The sequence below is a fragment of the Gracilinanus agilis genome, chromosome 4 (genome assembly GCF_016433145.1).
Source record: "Gracilinanus agilis isolate LMUSP501 chromosome 4, AgileGrace, whole genome shotgun sequence".
Classification (NCBI taxonomy): domain Eukaryota; kingdom Metazoa; phylum Chordata; class Mammalia; order Didelphimorphia; family Didelphidae; genus Gracilinanus; species Gracilinanus agilis.
The window spans coordinates 361011118-361030473 of record NC_058133.1 but is presented as its reverse complement, the minus strand read 5'-3'; the positions used below and the strand labels follow the sequence as shown (position 1 = coordinate 361030473).

General features: G+C 39.2%; 1 protein-coding gene across 1 annotated transcript in view; it reads left to right on the top strand.

Annotated features, from left to right (window-relative positions):
- DDO (D-aspartate oxidase) overlaps positions 1-8778 on the top strand; it is a 20837-nt gene extending 12059 nt beyond the window's left edge. The window contains exon 4 of the mRNA XM_044674347.1: positions 8038-8778. Coding sequence (XP_044530282.1) covers positions 8038-8605 — 568 coding nt within the window. The 3' untranslated portion in view covers positions 8606-8778. The remainder of the gene's footprint in view (positions 1-8037) is intronic.
- Positions 8779-19356: the final 10578 nt, after the last annotated feature.

The window sequence follows — 19356 nt, the reverse complement described above, 5'->3', positions numbered from 1 at the left end:
TCTCTCTCTCTCTCTCTCTCTCTCTCTCTCTCTCTCTCTCTCTCTCTCTCTCTCTCTCTCTTTCTCTCTCTCTCTCTTTCTCTCGTGGGTTATTCCACAGCTTCAGTAATTAGCTGGTTCCCTCCTACCCTTCTTTCATACAATGTTGGCTTTCAGTCTGTAGTATTCTAAAAGTCAAAAATGTTAACTTCACCCAACAGGCTATCAGACAATAGTAGCAATGTAAGCGTCACCCCCTTAAAAGTAATGTCAACTTCTGGAGAATTAATTTTTTTACCACAAATCAAGGCTTTTAGAGTTCAACAAAGAACTAAAGACTTCTGTTTTTTCCAAAGGAGAAGATAGCAGTCACTGTTTTAATCATTTATGTAATATCCTGAGGATCATGACCAGTTGGCTTTCCTCTTGCCTTCTTCCTTATCCCTTATAGGAAGTTCCTGCAGAATCATGGGGCTGGGAGGCAGCTTTGGAGATTATCTGGACCCTTCCCTTTCCTCTCTCAAAATATCTGAATCATCCTGGATATGGATGAGGATTCCTTCTCTCTTTAAAAACCTTGTGGAGATGACCATAGGATCATAGACCTAGAACTGGAGAAGAAGGCCTGAGAGATCTTTGAGTCTAATTCCCTCATTTTACTGGTGAAGAAACTGAGGCTCAACAAGATTTGCTAACTTACCTGGGGATCACACATAATATAGGACAGAGCCAAGCTTTAAAAAAAATATTTTATTTTTCCCCAGTTGCATGTAGAAAATTTTTAACATTAACAATTTTTAACAAAAATTAACAATTTTTAACATTAAAAAAGTTTTGAGTTGCAAATTCTCTTCCTCTATCTTTTCCTTCCTGTTCCCCTCCCTGAGATGCTAAGCAATCTGATAGACTTTACATCTGTAATCATGCAAAACATTTTTCCATATTAGTTATTTTGTGGAAGAGAACTCAACCTTTCACCCCTCCCAGATCCCCACAAAGAAAGTGAAATATAGTATGTTTTGGTCCACATTCAGACTCCATTAGTTCTTTCTCTGGAGGCTGATGGAATTTTTCATCACCTAGTCCTTTGAAATTAATTGTTTTGGATCATTTTTTTACTAAGAGTAGCTAAACCATTCCTTCTCCAGCTCCTTTAAAGATGAGACAAACAGGGTCAAATGACTTGCCAGGGTCACATAGCTAGTGTCTGAAGCAGGATTTGAACTCAGGTCCTCCTCACTCCAGGCCCAGCTCTCTATCTACTGTTCCACCTAGCTGCCCACATACCCTGTAGGTAATAAAAAAAAAAAAAATCCTTACCTTCTGCCTTTAGAATTAATTCTACTATCAGTTCCAAGGCAGAATGTTGATAAGGTCTAGGCCAGGGGTCGGCAACCTTTTTGGCCGTGACAGCCATAAACACCACATTTTTAAAAATGTAATATCGTGAGAGCCGTACAGTGCTCACAGTGCGTGCTCCTGTAACAGCGCCTGAAAAAAAATTGACTTTATGGCTCCTGCAGGAAGAGCCATATTTGGCCCTCAAAAGAACCAGATATGGCTCGAGAGCCATACGTTGCCAACCCCTGGTCTAGGCAAATGGAATTAAATGACTTGCCCAGGACCACACAGCTAGGAAGTATCTTAGGTTAAATTTGAACTAGAGACCTTCTGGCTCTCTATCCACTGAGATACCTAGTTGCCTGGTACATTTTTTGGAGGGTGGGAGTAGTGGTGGTGGAGGGAGAGGTATGTTATCTTTTTGATCAGAATGTGGACTCCTTGAGCGCGGTTTTTGCCTTTCCCTGTACTCTCAATACTTAGTACAGTAACTGGTATACAGTAAGCACATTTTGTTGACCAGTCTTGTTGACTATAGGTAGAAGTTCCTCACCAGGAGTCCCCATGCCAGGAAAACAACAGCTCTCATCTAAAACACAAAAAAGTCCAAATACACTTCTGAAAGTTCTTTTCCAAACCCCAAGTAGCATGCACGATATATGTGTCTGTGCTTATGTATTACAAGTATATTAAAAAAACTCATTTAAAAATAACTCTTTAAAAAAAGCATGGCTTTTCCCACCTTAATGTCTCCTAATGAATGTAAAGCTGCAGCAATCTCTAAGCCAGCTCTAATTTTTTTTTCTTCTGTGCTTATATAAGAAAAAAAAATAACTTTACAAAGCTCATTTGCCTTTGCAAACACCCACTTCTATTTTATCTTTTGGAATTAGTCATATTTAAAGGTTGTAGCAAAAACCACAAATTTATTCCTCTCAGTCAAGGCTCCAAAACTTCAAATCATTTCTCATAGCATTAAGTAATCCAGACTTGTAATATTCTTTCCCTCAAAAATTAGTGTTGCTTTAAATACTGTCTTTATTACTTATATTTCAACTTGAAAGAGCTCAGCATGTTCTTAATCCTATAAGGATGCAAAGCTTCTAGTGTCTGCCTAATTCTTTCCTTGATTTCCTGTAAACCAGACATATAATATAATTCTGGCTTATTAATGAAATTTCACCTTGAAAGCTTATCGTGGAATAAATTTGCATCCCTGTTTAGAACAAAATTGCTATTGATGATATTTGTTTATGGCTAAAGTAATGATGATGATTATTAGCAGAAATAGTTCAACATGAAATTGTTGCATTTTAGAGCTGGAAAGGGCATGAGAGATAATCTAGACATTTACAAATGAGGAAGTGGAATGTGTTAAAAGGCGTGGGAAGGAGTCCCAAGCCCAGATATTAGGATAGTACAAAAGACTGATTGACAAAAGCAAGGGCAATAAAATAATAGATTTATTTAGCCTCAAAGGATACAGTTGCTGCACATGGCATAAAGATATCTCGTTAATGGAGTGAGGATGATACATCTTCCTGAGTTAAAATCTGGCCCCAGACACTTACTAGCTATGTGACCCTGGGCAAGTCCCTTAACCCTGTTTGCCTCAGTTTCCTTATCTGTCAAATGATCTGAAAAAGGAAATAGTAAACTACTTCAATATCTTTGCCAAGAAAATTCTAATTGGGGTCATGGAGAGTCAGACACAGGTTAATAGATCTGTTTCAGGTTGAGTGTTGGGTTTCCCTTGTTTTTCATTTCCCCATGGAGACAGTTCACAGTGCTATCTAGTAAGGGCCCACATAGTATGGGAGAACCTCTGGGTCTGAAGAGGTGGGAAAATTGCACCAGTGGGGGTGCTTTTCTAAGAACAGGAGAATGCTAAAGTCCACATCATTATTATAAAGTCTCCAATTATTCATGAAACAAAAAAAAAAAAACCTTTATACTCTGGCTTTAGGGGTTACAGAGTTAAGAATGGTTTTTTATATTTCAAAATAAAGTTTTATTGTATTTAAAATGTAAAAACTATTCTTAGTTCATGGTCATACCAACTTGGACTATATCTTGCTGACCTCTGTTCTAGCTGCCTAAATGGTAGAAGACTATTGTCCATCAGTAGTACCCAATCCCCACAAGCTTGTAATGATATTTGCTCTGTAGCCTAGAGATTTCCCTTTGAAATTCTATTCACAAGGCTACAGTGGATAGAGCACCAGGCCTGGAGGTGGGAGAACCTGGGTTCAAATATGGCCTCAGGTACTTCCTAGCTATATGACTCTGGGCAAGTCACTTAACCCTAATTACCTACCCCTTGCAGCTCTTCTGTCTTAGAACTGATACAAAGGCAGAAGGTAGGGCTTAAAAAAATTCTATCCACATCATTGTCTATACCTTAGGATCATAGATCATCGGATCATAGAGTTAGAGCTGGAAGAGATCTTAGAAGTTATCCATTCTTCCCCTTCTTTCGTTTTACAGATGAGGAAATCAAACCTAAGAGAGGATAAGTGACTTATCCACAGTTACATAGCTGGTAAGTGTTTGAGGTGGGATTTGAACTTAAGTTTTTCTGACTTCAAGTCTAGAACTCTAGCCACTGGGCTTGAAATCCTAGCTTCCACTCTGCGCCATCATGTGCTTCCTCCCTTGTATGATGCATAACCTACCACATGGAGGTACTGGAGCAAGAGGTGATGATCCACATGCATACTTCTGGTAGGCTTCCAGCCCCTCCTTCTGGTGGAGGGACATTAAGGAGATGGTTGATGCCTAGTAGCCTGAGGCCCTTCCAATCCTCCACTTAAATTTATGGGTTTAACTTTCTAGCCTGTAGGTTGGGGTTAGTGAAAATTTGAACTGCTTTAGAGTCCTATTGGCTACTCAGTTAGAAACAGACTTTCAGTTGGTCATTTCCCCTCTTTATCCTTTTTCAAATGTCCTGTTCATGGATACAGTTGGCCTCAGAGCTTCTGAGAGCCCTAGAGGAAAGAATGCTCTCTTTTTTAGTCATTTCTTTACGCTCTCTGTCTCTCTCTGTCTCTCTCTCTCTGTCTGTCTCTCTCTCTCTGTCTGTCTCTCTCTCTCTCAAAAAACTCAACACTGCATATTGGTTCCAAGGCAGAAGAACAGTAAGGGCTAGGCAGTGGGCATTAAGTGACCTTTCCAGGGCAGCTAGAAGTGTCTGAGGCCATAACCTTCCATCTCTAGGCCTGTCTTTCAATCCACTGAGTCAACAAATACCTGCTTTACCTTTTCTCTTTTCTTATTTCACTGCACAGTATTTCTTTACTTGACTCAATTCTTTTTTATGTATATGTATATACATATATATACTTTTTTATTGATTAATTAAGAAAAATTTTTCATGGTTCCATGATTCATGTTCTTTCCCTCCCCTCCTCCCACCTCCTCCCATAGCCAATGTGCAATTCCACTGGGTTTTACATGTTTGACTCGATTCTTTAAATTAAATTTTAATTTTTTTCAGTTAAAAATCTGTATTTTTTACCTCCCCCTGCTCCATTGGTGAAAAAAGATTAAAAAAAAACTCAAACTGTTGTAACAAATATGAATAGTCAAGCAAAACAAACTCTAGCACTGGCCAGTTCCAAAAAGCCCTCTGAGTGGGCTTTTTTTTGGGGGGGAGATGAGAATCATGCTTTCTCAATGGTAGGATCTAGAAATCTAGAGCTTGAAAGGGAACTCTTGGGTTATTTAAACCAACTCTCTCATATTTCCAGATGAGGAAACTATGACCTAGAAAGATGATGTGACCCTCCCAAGGTCACACAGGTAGTAAGTGACAGAGGTAGGATCTGTATCACATCAAGCACTCTTTCCACTTTATCATATAGTAGCTGGGGTAGGGGAAGAGAGAGAGATGGAGAGAGGGGCAGAGAGAAGGAGAGAGACAGATACAAAGATCCAGAGATTCTGAGATAGAGACTTGATTTATTTGATCTACTTTCCCAGTAGAGTGCCAGCCCTGACCCATTGCCACCTACATCATCAATACAATAATGTTATTATTTCATATATTTTGTACATATCTACTATATACATATTATTATAGCATTTATATAGCACCTAGTATGTACCAGATACTGTGCTAAATGCAATACAAATATTATCTCATTTGATCCATGCAGCAGCTCTGGGAGGTAGATACTATTATTCTCTACATTTCACAATTAAGGAATCTGAGGCAGAAGTTAGGTGACCTGGCCAAAATCATAAAACCAGAAGGGTATGAGGCAAAACTTGAACTCAAGTCTTCCTGACTCCAGATCCAATTCTGTGCCATTTGGCTGAATATAAACAACGTTTATTGAGAAACTATTCTATACAGGCACTGTGTTAAGTGCAAGGGCTACAGTGAGGTGCAAAACATGATTCCTCACTCCCCTGTCTTGTGCAGGCATACTAACAAGGGGTTTGAAATCTATCTAGGGTTAGGATATGATCTTAAGAAAGCGATTAGAAAAATGGGTTTATACATACTGAACAAACATAAAAAGAGATTGGCCCTTTTTAATAAAATGTTTAGTTGTATACACTTTTGGAAGACATATGATTCCTGTTTTTTGTATTTAAGTGTATTCTTTCCTTATTTATTAAAGTCAGAAGTGTGGTAGTACATTAGGCTTGTGATTCAGTAAGTAGTTTCCTGCTGAGAAGGATTGAGGACGTATATTTGAACTTATTAGAATGATTTAGATACCATTTAATTGGGTATGGTGGGTCTGAAAGGATTTTAATTACAGTATATTTCTAGAAGAGCTGGGTTGTCCTAGTCCAGTAAGTCCAATTTGTCCTGCTAATTAACCTGAATGATATAGAAGATCTAAGATTTGGGAAACTAGATTGTCCAAATAAGCCACCATTTGCCTTCTATCTTGATAATTTGTTCTCTCCATAAATTATTACCAGTCTAGAATCCAGCATTCAGCAAATATTTACTGAGTACCTCTTATGAACTGAGCACTATGCCAGGGACTCTAGTGAATTCAAAGAGAAATATGGCATTGCTTCTCTGATTTTAGGAAAGTTACAACTGAATTGGGGGAATAAAACATTTACAAATGAAACATTAAAAAAAGTATAAGAGAAAAAGGCAGAAGTCACAAGGAACTATATAATTAAATTTTATTTAAGTGATACCATTTTTGTTGTTCAGTCATTTTTCAGCTGTGTCCAATTCTTTGTGACCCCACTGGGTTTGTTGTTGTTTTTTTTTGGCAGAGATTCTGGACTGGGTTGCTATTTCCTTCTCCAGATCATTTTATAGATGAGGAAACTGAAGCAAAAAGGGTTAGGCGACTTGCCTAGGGTCATACAGCTAGTAAGTTTCTGAGTTCAGATTTGAACTCTGATCTTCTACTATGCCACCAAGCTGCCAAGTGAAACTACAAATGTCGTATTCAGGGCATCATTTTAGTTTTGTATTTATTTAGCATCTAAAATAGCCCTGAAACCGAATAGAGCATAAAAAGACTCAGGGTACTTAGTTTCCTCATTTTTGAATGATCTAGATCAGTGATTCCCAAAGTGGGTGCCACCGCCCCCTGGTGGGTGCTGCAGTGATCCAGGGAGTGATGATGGCCACAGGTGCATTTATCTTTCCTATTAATTGCTATTAAAATTAAAAAAAATTAATTTCCAGGGGGCTAAGTGATATTTTTTCTGGAAAGGGGGCGGTAGGCCAAAAAGGTTTGGGAACTACTGATCTAGATGGATAGTCATTTTTGCTCAACTTTAGGATGTATTTAGAATTTTGAGCTTAAATATATTCTGCCTGAATCTGAAGAACAGTTATACTTGTTTTGTTGGGCTTGGAGGGCAGGGCAAAGGGTGGAAATTGCAGCTACCAATTGAGATTTGATATTAAAAAAAGAACTTTAGAGGAGCTAGGTGACTCAATGGATTGAGATCCAGGCCTAAAGATAGGAAGCCCTGGGTCTCAGATATTTCCTAGCTAGGTATCCCGGGCAAGTCACTTAATCCCAATTGCCTAGCCCTTACTACTCTTCTGCCTTAAAACCAATATGTAGAATTGATTCTAAGATGGAAGGTAAGGGTTAAAAGAAAGGGGCTTCCTAAGAGTTAGAACTGTCACAAAGCATAAGGTGCTGCTTAAAGAGGTGATGAGTTCCCAGTCCCTAGAAGTCTTCAAGCTGAGGTTGGATAACCTCTTCTTACATCTTTTATAGTAATGATTCTTTTTAAGTATCATTTGGGTCTAGAGTGACTTCTGAGGTCTCTTCCAACTCTCAAATTTTTGTTCCTTTGAATCTATGAAACATCTCATGGTATCTATCCTTTTTAATTTATTGCCTTCTTTGTTTCTTCCTCAAGCAACCAAACATTTATTAATAGCCAACACTATAGGGACAGCTAGATTATAGTGGATAGAGTGCCAGAGCTGGAATTGGGAGGGACCTGGGTTTAAATCTGGCCATAGATACACTTCCTAGCTTTCTGGGCAAGTCATTTCACCCCAATTGCAAAGGCCTTGCCACTCTTCTTTCTCAGACTTGATACTAAGACAGAAGGTAAGAGTTTTAGGGGGTAAGAAGAGTCATCACTGTGCCAGGTGATCCCAAGAAAAAGGATGAATAACTTCCTGTCCTTAAGGATGTTAATTTTTCACTCTGTGATATATAGGAGACTAGCGATCATTATGCCTTATCTTATCATTCTTCTTCCAAGGTTAAGAAGAAGTGGAGGCCAAGTTCACACCAGAAAAGTAAAAGACCTTTGGGAGCTATATGGTGCCTATGATGTTGTTGTCAATTGTTCAGGCCTTGGAAGCAGAGAGTTAGTAGGTGACTTGCAGATGTTCCCTGTGAGGGGCCAAGTCCTGAAAGTTCAAGCACCCTGGATGAATCATTTTATCAGAGATGGGGATGGACTGACCTATATTTACCCAGGAGCCTTCAATGTAACACTAGGTGGAACAAGACAAAAAGATGACTGGAACCTGTCTCCGGATCCACAAAATAGCAGAGAAATTCTTTCCAGGTGTTTAGCTCTTGAACCATCTCTTCAAAGAGCCTGGGATATCAAAGAGAAGGTGGGCTTGCGGCCATGCCGGCCAGGAGTGCGACTACAGAAAGAGGTATTAGTACAGGATGGACATCAGCTACCTGTAGTTCACAACTATGGCCATGGCTCTGGTGGCATATCTGTGCACTGGGGCACTGCTCTTTGTGCTGTTAAGTTGGTCAAGGAGTTAATCACCACCTTGAAAATTTCCACCTCCAAGGCAAAGTTGTAAATGATGAGACTGCATATAGTGCATTGTAATTGGTCATCAGCAATAGGCTTTAATCAGTTCTTAATAAATGGTCCAAGGATATGGACAGCTTTTGGATTAAGAAATAAAAGGTGTATATAGCCAGATTAAAAATGCTCTAAATCATTATTGATTAACAAAATGCAAAATAAAACTCTGAGATATCATCTCGCATCTATCAGATTGGCTAAAATGATGAAAGGGGAAAAATGGCAAGTATTGGAGGGGATGTGGAAGAGTGGGGACGCTAATACATTGCTGGTGGAATTGTGAACTGATCCCACCATTTTGGAGAACAATTTAGAATTATGCCCTAAGAGTTAAAAAACTATTTCTCGGCAATACCACGATTAGGTCTGTTTCTCGAGGCAATCAGGGAAAAAGGAAAATAGCTTATATGTCCTAAAATATTTATAGTAGCTCTCTTTGTGATGGGAAAGAACTGGAAATAGGGTTTGCTCACCAATTGCAGAATGGTGAAATACGCTGTGGCACATGATTGTGATAGAATACTATTGTGACATAAGAAATGATGAGGTTAATTTTTAAAAAATTTATTTTTGGGGGCAGCTAGGTGGCTCAGTGGATTGAGAGCCAGGCCCAGAGATGGGAAGTCCTGGGTTCAAATCTGACCTCAGACACTTTCTAGCCATGTGACCCTGGGCAAATCACTTGATCCCCATTGCCTAGCCTTTACCACTCTTCTGTCTTGGAACCAAAACAGTGTATTGATTCTAAGACGAAAGGTAAGGGTTAAAAAAATTATTTTTATCATCATGCAAAACACACTTCCATATTGGTCATTGTTGTAAGACCACACTCATACAAAACCAAAACCCCAAATAAAACTGTAAATACACTGATGTGAAAGATAATATGCTTTGATCCACATCCATCCAACTCCAACAGTCCTCTCTCTGGAGGCGGAGATCATTCCTCATCATAAGTCTTTCAGGATTGTTCCAGATCATTGCCATTGCTGAGAATAGCCAAGTTTTCATAGCTGATCATCATGCAATAATGTTGTTACTGTGTGCAATGTTTCCCTTTTCAGCTTATTTCACTCTGCATCAATTCCTGTAGATCTTTTCAGCTTTTGCTGAAATCATCTTGCTTATCATTTCTTGTGGCACAATAGTATTCTATCACCAATATGTTCTGCAATTTGTTTAGCTATTCCCCAACTGATGGATGTACCTTCAATTTCCAATTCTTTGCCCCAACCAAAAGAGCTGCTATGAATATCTTTGTACAAGTAGGCCCTTTCCCCTTTTTTATGATCTCTTTGGAATACAGACCCAATAGTCATAGCCCTTGATTTAAAAAAAAAAAAAGCACATTATCATTATTTTTTTTCTCTCAGTTCTCCCCTTACTGCTAAACTTAAAAGATTGTCAATGCCCAATGCCTCCCCTTCCTCATCACCCGCTAACTCCTCATCCTTGTATGATCTGACTGCCCCTTCCAGCACTCTGCTGAAACTACTCTCTCCAAGGTCATCAGTGATTTCCTAATAAGCATATCTAAAGGTCTCACTTCCAGCAGTCTGCATGACATCTGTGCCCAGGTGTTCCAGTGGTACCTTATGTTCAACATGTCTTCATTACTCCCCCCCCTCCCCCAAGTCTAAGCATCCTTCTTTTTTGCCAGTGGTACCACTGAATCCCACCTTCTGCAAGAAGCCTTTCTCTGGCTCCCTTAATGCTAGTCTTCCCTCTAAGATTATTTCCAGTATGTCCTCTATGTATCTTGTATGGCCATGGTTGTTTACATGTCATCTCCTCCATTAGGCTAAGGACTCTTTGAGAACAGGAGTTACCATGAACTTTCTTTGTTCTCCCAGCATTTACAGTAGGTGTCTGATATATGCTTGTTGACTTGGCTTGCTGAAAGGCCAACTTTTCCATGGGTCACACCTTACTTGTTGGTCAGTGGTTCTCTCTTCCCTGACCTTCTTCCTCACTGCTAGTGACTTCTTTTTGAGATTACCTTTTATTTATACCTTATCTCTTGTATTAAAGATTAAAAACAAACAAACAAAATCCTTGATTTCCGTTTTAGATTCAAAGCATACCAGAAATCTGGTCTCAGACACTTCCTAGCTGTGTGACCCTGGGCAAGTCACTTAACCCCCATTGCCTAGCCCTTACCACTCTTCTGCCTTAGAAGCAATGCATAGTACATAGTACATAGAAACCATGCATAGTATTGATTCTAAGGCAGAAGGTAAGGGTTTTTTAAAAAATCAAAGCATACCAGAAGTAAAGGCTAAGTAATGGGGATTAAGTGACTTGCTCAGGGGCACACAGCTAGGAAGAGAGAGGCCAGATTTAAAGCATGTTTTATTTTTTCCATGTTGTTCTCTTATTAGACTGAGATCTTTAAAGATAGGAACTGCTTTCTGCCTCTCTTTGTATCCCCAGTACTTACTACAGTGGCTGGTGTAGAGGAGACAATGAATGCTTGTTAATGGGAGGTCCTGGGTTAAAAATGTGATCTACTGTATGACGTTGGGCAAGTTATTTAACCCCAATTGCTTAGCTTTTGAAGATCTTCTGCTTTGGAACTGACACTTAGTATCAATCCTAAGACAGAAGGTAAGGGTTAAAAAAAAATGCTTGTTGACCGACTGTGCTCCATACTGGAATCAAGCAAATTCCAAGGATGCTTAAAAGTGGGGCTACTCCATTAGAACCATTAAAACCCCAATAAGCCCAGATCCTAGACCTATTCAAGGCTGCCTTCATCTCAGTTTCTCTTCTGTCTTCCTAAGAGTTGGTGAAGTCCATGCTTGTTTTCTCTCAAATGCTAGTCAAGCCCAACTATGACTCATGTACTATCAAGGATTGGTGGTCCTTCCAAAGTCTCCCCAAACTTTCAATACAGTTCAATAAGCACTTATCACTTACCTATTGAGCACAAATCACTACACTAGGGGAGGTACCAAATTTAGCTAAGATAGGGTCATTTGTCCTCACAGAACCAAATTACTAAGGAAATTACTAAGGAAATGAAATATAGATTTTTCCAATGATATATGACAAATACTGTACCGCAAAAAGACTTTGTCAAGGTTTTTCCCAACAAAGGGGATGAAGGAAGTCTTCACAGAGGAGGCAATATCTGAGTTGGGATTTAAACGATGGATAGAACTTCAACAAGTAAGAAAGGGAGGGGGAGGCCATCCCAGACAGAGAAAACAGTATCAGCAAATGCACAAGAGCAGGAAAGCCCAGAACACAGTCTGGGGAAAGAATACCTCAGTTTAACTGTAGTATTTGTTGTCAAGTGATTTTTTGGTTGTGTCCAACTCTTTGTAACCCTATTTGGAGTTTTCTTTGCAAAGATTCTGGAGTGGTTTGCCATTTCCTTCTCTAGTTCATTTTACATATGAGGAAATTGAGGCAAAAGGTTAAGTGACTTGCCTAGGGTCACACAGCTAATAAGTTGTCAAGTTCTGCTTGATGAATTATTTGTGAGTCAATGAACTGGGATGAGAAAAATGGTTCTGGGATTACAGGAGGGCCGAACTGCCAGACTGACAGGTCAGACACACAGACATCCTCTTGCTGGGTGGTAACAAAGTTTATTGATTTGGGGTGCACAATTTATAGGGAAAATGACATAGGCTAAGGGATTAGGTAAGCCTTTTGCAGGAATAATGGTTAGTAATGATTTACAAGATGGAAACAATGTAGATTACCTCAGTGGTTCTGAACAGAGTTTTCTATAGGATACTAAATCACAGGTAACATGTCAATTTGGCATGTCAATGTATGACCCAATATTGTATGTTCTTCTCATAGAACTCTTATATTATTATTTTCTTGGCTAGACATATAGTATTTGTTTTTCTCATGCTAGGTCTACGTGTCTAGCAATTTCTAAGCTATGATTTCCCAGAGACCTTGCAAAATGGGGGTGCATTGGGCATTCCACAGCCTTTCTGCAATATGTATAATTAGAATCTGCTCCCCAGGACTCTAAATCCCAGCATCCTATTAACGTGTTTATATAAGTCCTTACGTAGGGAGGATATATTTTGATGTAGCCTTGCGCTCTTTTCCCCTGCTAGTGGCTGGAAAAGCTGGCTTTATGCCAGGTAGGAGAACCTACACACATGGGTTTACTTTTTGTTATATAATTCAGTTTGAACTTCTATTCCTTTTAGTTTATTTTCTTCCTACTTAAAGTGATTATTAATAAACCTTACAAAATATAATACTTGGAGTTATTGGATATTAATTTGAATTTTACAAATGGAAACCCCTAACCTTTTTATGCTATTCCCACAGTAAGTATCTGAGGTCAGATTTGAACTCATGAAGAGGAGTCTTCCTGATTCCAGGCCAGACACTCTCTCCACTGAGGTACCTGGCTGCCCCTTGACTGGAGCACAGCATACAGCTAAGGAAGGAAAAGTAGGGTGACTCTTGTTTGTAGAATGAATGCTAAACTAAGGACTTTGAATGTTATTTGGTAGACAATAGAGAGGTCCTAAAGATTTTTTTGAGCAGAAAACTGACATGACCAGATCTATATATGAGAAAGATTATTCTAGGAGGCAGCTTGGTGGCTCAGTGGATTGAGAGCCAGATCTAGAGATGGGAGATTCTGGGTTCAAATCTGCCCTCAGATACTTCCTAGCTGTGTGACACCATGGGCAAGTCACTTAACCCCCATTGCCTAGCCCTTACTGCTCTTCTGCCTTGGAACCAATACACAGTATTGATTCTAAGACCGAAGGCTAGGGGTTCCAAAAAAAGATTATCCTGATATAGTATTATAAAGGATGGGTAAGAAGAGAAATTAGAGCCAAGAATATCTCTTAGGAGGCTATTGGAACAGTCCAGGGTATGGAAATGAGGTGCATATTAGAATGATAGCAGTAGGAATAGGGAAGTAGGGGTGTATGTAAGAAATGTTGTGGAAAGAGAATTGACAGGGCTTGGTAAATAATTTTGAGAGGTGATAGGGAAGAAAGAGTAAAAGGATGCATGTAAGTTTTGAATATGGGCAAGTGGGCAAATGAATCCAGGTAATGACTAGAACTGGGTCAGAGAGAAAGAGCTATGTAATAATTTCAAAGCCTGTGTAGTCCAAATCAGCAAGCATTTATTAACCACTTACTGTGTGCCAGGTGCTATGTTAATCCCTCAGACAAGCTGTCTGGACATTTATTCCATAGAGGAGCAGTTGGCCTGGAGCCAATGGTTGCCAGTTAGGAAATATGTGGCCATTTCTGTAATGCAGTATTAAGAGATTTACAGTTTCAGAGGCTAATGGGACATAGGGGTGGGAGCCAAGTAGGTTATTATCATTGTATTGCTTTACTAATTTTGGCTAGCTTTGCATTGTGCCATATGCTTAAGAAATGTCTTTTAGAAATTATCTGGAAACTTTAAATTCTAAAGATGTACTACTATAATGGAAAGCATGCCGCATTAGAAATTAGGAATTTCTGCTAATAACCTTTTGCATGACCTTGGCCAAATGACTTTTTAAAAAAACCCTTACCTTCTGTCTTAGAATCAATACTATGAATTTGTTCTAAGGCAGAAGAGTTGTAAGGGCTAGGCAGTGGAGGTCAGGTGACTTGCCCAGGGTCACATGGCTAGGAAGTATTTGAGCCCAGATTTGAACCTAGGATCTCCCATCTCTAGGCCTGGCTCTCAATCCACTGAGTCACCCAGCTGCCCCCTGACTTATTTTTTCTAGGCATTTCATCTGTAGGAATGTTAGATTAAGTAGATTCATTCCTTTAATCAATATTTAGTAAGTGCCTACTATGTGTAAGGTATTGTCCTAGGTGCTGGTGATACAAAAATGAAAAATGACAGGGAACTTAAAATCAACTATAGGGGTATATCATGCAAACATATAGCAACAATCCAAATTAGGGTGGATCAGTGTAGAGGAGACGTCAAATAAGGAAGCATGAAATATTTGGAAAGGAAGAATCATGTCTCACTGAGGTGAGGGTGGGAGAATTAGTGATGGCTTTATAAGGGAAGTGAACTTTAAAAATAAAATAGGTGAGCCAAATAGGAGGAAAATAAAGGTTCAAAATTGATTCTGATACTTTTGATAAATGTTATTCAAAAGTATCTTTAGTGGTAAAGTGAAGTGGAGCTCAAAGATGAACTTCCCTTCAGGGCCAGGCACAAGGAATGCTAAAGAGACTCTTGTATAGAAAATTAAACTTTTTATTTAAAATATACATAAGGGTTTTGATTTCTTTATCTGAAAATTGCCTATTCATGTCCCTTGCCTACTTGTAGGTTTGGGGAATGGCTTGATTTTTTTGTACAATTGATTTAGTTCCTAGTATATTGGAGTAATTAGACCTTTGTCAGAGGTTTTTGTTATAAAGATTTTTTCCCAATTTGTTGTTTCTATTCTGATTTTGGTTGCATTGTTTTTGTTTGTACAAAACTTTTTAAATCTAATGTAATTGAAATTATTTATTTTACATTTTGTAATTTTTTTCTAACTCTTGCTTGGTTTTAAATTCTTTCCTTTCCCAGAGATCTGACAAGATTCCGTGTTTGCCTAATTTACTTATAGTTTCCTTCTTTATATTCAAGTCATTCACCCATTCTGAATTTATCTTGGTGTAGGGCGTGAGATGTTGATCTAAACCTAATCTCTCCCATATTGTTTTCCTTTTCCCAGCAGTTTTTGTTAGACAGTGGATTTTTGTCCCAAAAGTTGGGCTTTTTGGGTTTATCAAAGACTGTCTTTCTGACGTCACTTTTACCTCTCAAGTCTATTCCACTGATCCTCCCTTCTGTCTCTTAGCCAGTACCACATTGTTTTGATGACCACTGCTTTATAGTATATATAGACCACTGATAGGCCACCTTCCTTCACGCTTTTTTTTTTATTAGTTCCCTTGATATTGTTGATCTTTTGTTCTTCCAAATGAATTTTGTTATAGTTTTTTTCTAATTCAGTAAAAAAGTTTCTTGGTATCTTGATAGGTATGGCACTAAATAAGTAAATTAATTTGGGTAGAGTGGTCATTTTCATTATGTTAGCTTGTTCTACCCATGAACACTCAATGTTTTTCCAATTATTTAGATCTAGTGATGGACAACCCTCATGATCACTTGCTAGAGTCTTTTTGCTGGTATTCTATTTAAGATTTTTGCATTTGTGTTCAATAGGCAATTTTCAGATAAAGAAATCAAAACTATTAATAACCACATAGGAAAGTGTTCTAAATCTCTAATAATTAGAGAAATGCAAATTAACACACCACTGAGGTATCTCCTCACACCTAGCATATTGGCTAAAATGACAGCAGGGGAGAGTAGTGAATGTTGGAGGAGATGTGGCAAAATTGGGACATTAATGCACTGCTGGTGGAGTTGTGAATTGATTCAACCATTCTGGATGGCAATTTGGAAGTATGCCCAAAGATTGCTAAAAGATTGCCTGCCCTTTGATCCAGTCATACCATTGCTGGGTTTGTACCCCAAAGAGATCATAGATAAACAGACTTGTACAAAAATATTTATACCCGTGCTTTTTGTGGTGGCAAAAAACTGGAAAACGAGGGTCTGCCCTTCCACTGGGGAATGGCTGAACAAATTGTGTTATATGCTGATGATGGAATACTATTGTGCTCAAAGGAATAATAAACTGGAGGAATTCCATGTGAACTAGAAAGACCTCCAGGAATTGATGCAGAGTGAAAGGAGCAGAGCCAGAAGAACATTGTACACAGAGACCAATACACTGTGGTAAAATAGAATGTAATGGACTTCTATACTGGCAGCAATGCAATGACCCTGGACAATTCTGAGGGATTTATGGAAAAGAATGCTACCCGTATTCAGAGGAAGAACTGCAGGAGTGGAAACACAGAAGAAAAACAACCACTTGAACATATAAGTTGATGTGGACATGATTGGGGATGTAGACTCTAAACAACCACTCCAGTACAACTAATAATAATATGGAAATAGATCTTGATTGATAACACATGAAGAAACCAGTGGAAATGTATGTTGGCTGTGGGGGGAGGGTTGAGGGGAGAGAGTAAGAACATGAATCATGTAACCATGGAAAAATTTTTTCTAAAAAAAATTAAATTAAAAATTAAAAATATATATATATAAGGGTAAAAGTTTTTCTAATTCTAAGGGATTCTAACTCCACCCAGATAAACTCCCAGGTTCCACAAGGAACTGATTCTCCTATGGTTCACAGGCTACGGTAATCCTGCCTGATCTAACACAAAATTTTATACTATTTTAACTAAAACTACCACTATAATTCTTAACTTCACCTTTAAGTTATAAAGATAGCCAAGACTAACTGGTTGAGTGTCAACAAGAATCAGGTTAGGACTCAGCCTTAACAGATTCAGAGTCCAAACCAAAGACCAGGTTTTCTTTGGTCTTTTCAGAGCTTAACCAATCTATACACAATAACAGATAAATGAATAGTGTTTCCCAAATTGGAAAAGAAAACACTCCCCTCCTTAAAGTCTTTCACTCAGACAGAGATAGAGAGAGGCAAAGATGTTACCTTCTCTAGACCTGAGAAAGAAGCTCTGTGTGGCTCTGTCAACTACCAGAAGCCAACTGTCAGAATGCCACACCCAGAGCATGTAACTGTCATAGAATAACATTACAACTGCCAACAGCTGAAATTAACACTCTCTCAACTCTATTTGAAACTCCAATTCTTCCTCAAGCCAGCTTCTCTGCTTCTTATCTCTAAACTACTAAAACAATACTTATTTTCTAATATCATCCTTATAGTACCTGAACTGGGTCTTGAAGGAAGAGAAATGTTTTAGTAGATTGAGATGCTCATAAAAGTAAAGAATTTAGAGCAGAAAGGAAACTCAGAGAAGGTATGTAAACCAACTTCCTAATTTTACAGGTAAGGGAAACTGAGGTCCAGGAAGGTATAATGACTTGCCCAAAGTCACACACATAGTTTCAGAGGCAAGAGTGAATGGAAATATCCTGTGCTCTGTGTCACAGGAATGAGGTTCAGAAGCCATTGACAAGAATAGTCATTATCTCAAGCCTTTGATATACTCTCTACCTCAGACCTGGAAGAACTCATAGCAAGGGATCAACAAAAGACATCCCCAGGGGTAGGAACAACATTCAGGAACACGGAGGCCCATAGGGGAAGTCATCTAGCAACAATTCCACCTCCCTAAGAGCATTGCTATTTTATTATAAAAGGTCTCTTGGCCTCATGCCTTCTCTCTACCCCTCAAGAATAATACTCTCTGCAATCGTGGTATAATGGGTTAGATTAGAAATAGCATTCCCGGAGTTTTCATTCTCTTTGATTTTACTTGCTGTCTCCAGGGTAGGGGTAGAGGAGGGAGGGAGGGAGAGAGACCTAGAGAGAGCGGGAGGTGTGTGTGTGGGGCGAGGAGAGAGACAGAGTCAGGGAGAGACAGACACAGAAAGAGACAGACAGAGAGGGAGGGAGGGAAGAAAGAAGGGAGGGAGAGGGAGACAGAGATATGGAGAGGGGGCAGGACAGGAGGAGGGGGAAGGGAAAGGGCGAGAGTGAGAGAGAGAGACATATCCTTGATAAGCAGCAGCTGTTGTCTACTTCGCTGTTTCCCTGCCTGCAGTTATGGTTGTGGAAGGAATGTTTTCGAGGAGTAGAAGAATAGCTTCTGAAAATGTTTGGTGGCAGAACAAGATAAGGCAAAGTTGGAGAAGAGCTAGCAGTCCCATGTGGCCACTTAAAAAAGATTCCTATGATTTTATATATTTGTATCACGCAGTGAAAACAGCACTGGAATAGTAAGAAGTCTGGGGACCTGGGTTCATAGAGACCCAGAGATAGTCTTATCCAGTCTTTACTCGAACATCTATAGTCTCCTTGAGAAATGGTCTCTTGGGTTTTACTTAAAGTCCCTCAATGACAGATAAATCACAGACAACTCTATTTTGGGGCTGCTCTCTTTGTTAGGGAGTTTTCCCCTTATGTTGAGGTAGAATTTGCTTCCATATAATTCCTACTTGTCTTTCACATGGCAGTTTTCAAGGACTTGAAAATAGTTCTTCTATTCCTAGTATCGCCACTTATTGCTTGCCCTCTCTGGGCCTCAGTTTCCTCGTTTGTAAAAATTGAGGACTCGGACCAAATGATCTCTAAGGTTCATTAGAGTCACTCACATTTAAATGTACGCTGCTATTTTCTAGAGATTTCCACGAGAGGGAGCTCTTGCTCCAAAATGGACTCGAGTGAATGTAAAAATCGAGAAATGGCGCATGTAAGATGAAAGGTGTAGAGCAGGTGTTTATTTCTGTGTATGTGAACAGAAATCAAAACTGTGTTTTGAGGTTTGGGAGCGTGTATGCCCCAAATACAAAGGAATTCAGTTTTACAGTGTTGGAGAAATGCATTCTGCTTGTGCTAAGGAAAAACCGCAAGAGCCCCTCTCAATCTGTGTTCTCTGCTGGAATGGCATTTAAGTAGGGGAAATAAATCTAGGAATGCTTAAACGCAAAAATGAGATCTTTGCCTAAAATTCACATTCCTGGGGATTCTCCATGGTTTTTGCAGTGTCTCACCCAAGCAGGCAGGCTGTCCTTGAGCCACCCACATCCTCACTGAAAATAGCACTCCCCTGGGCGATGGAGAGGGGTTTCTTCAGAAACATAAGGAGGCTTTTGACACTCCCCCATCTCCTCAACTAGAGTGGAGACGGCTAAGCAACAGATTCATTGCTTTCAACTGAG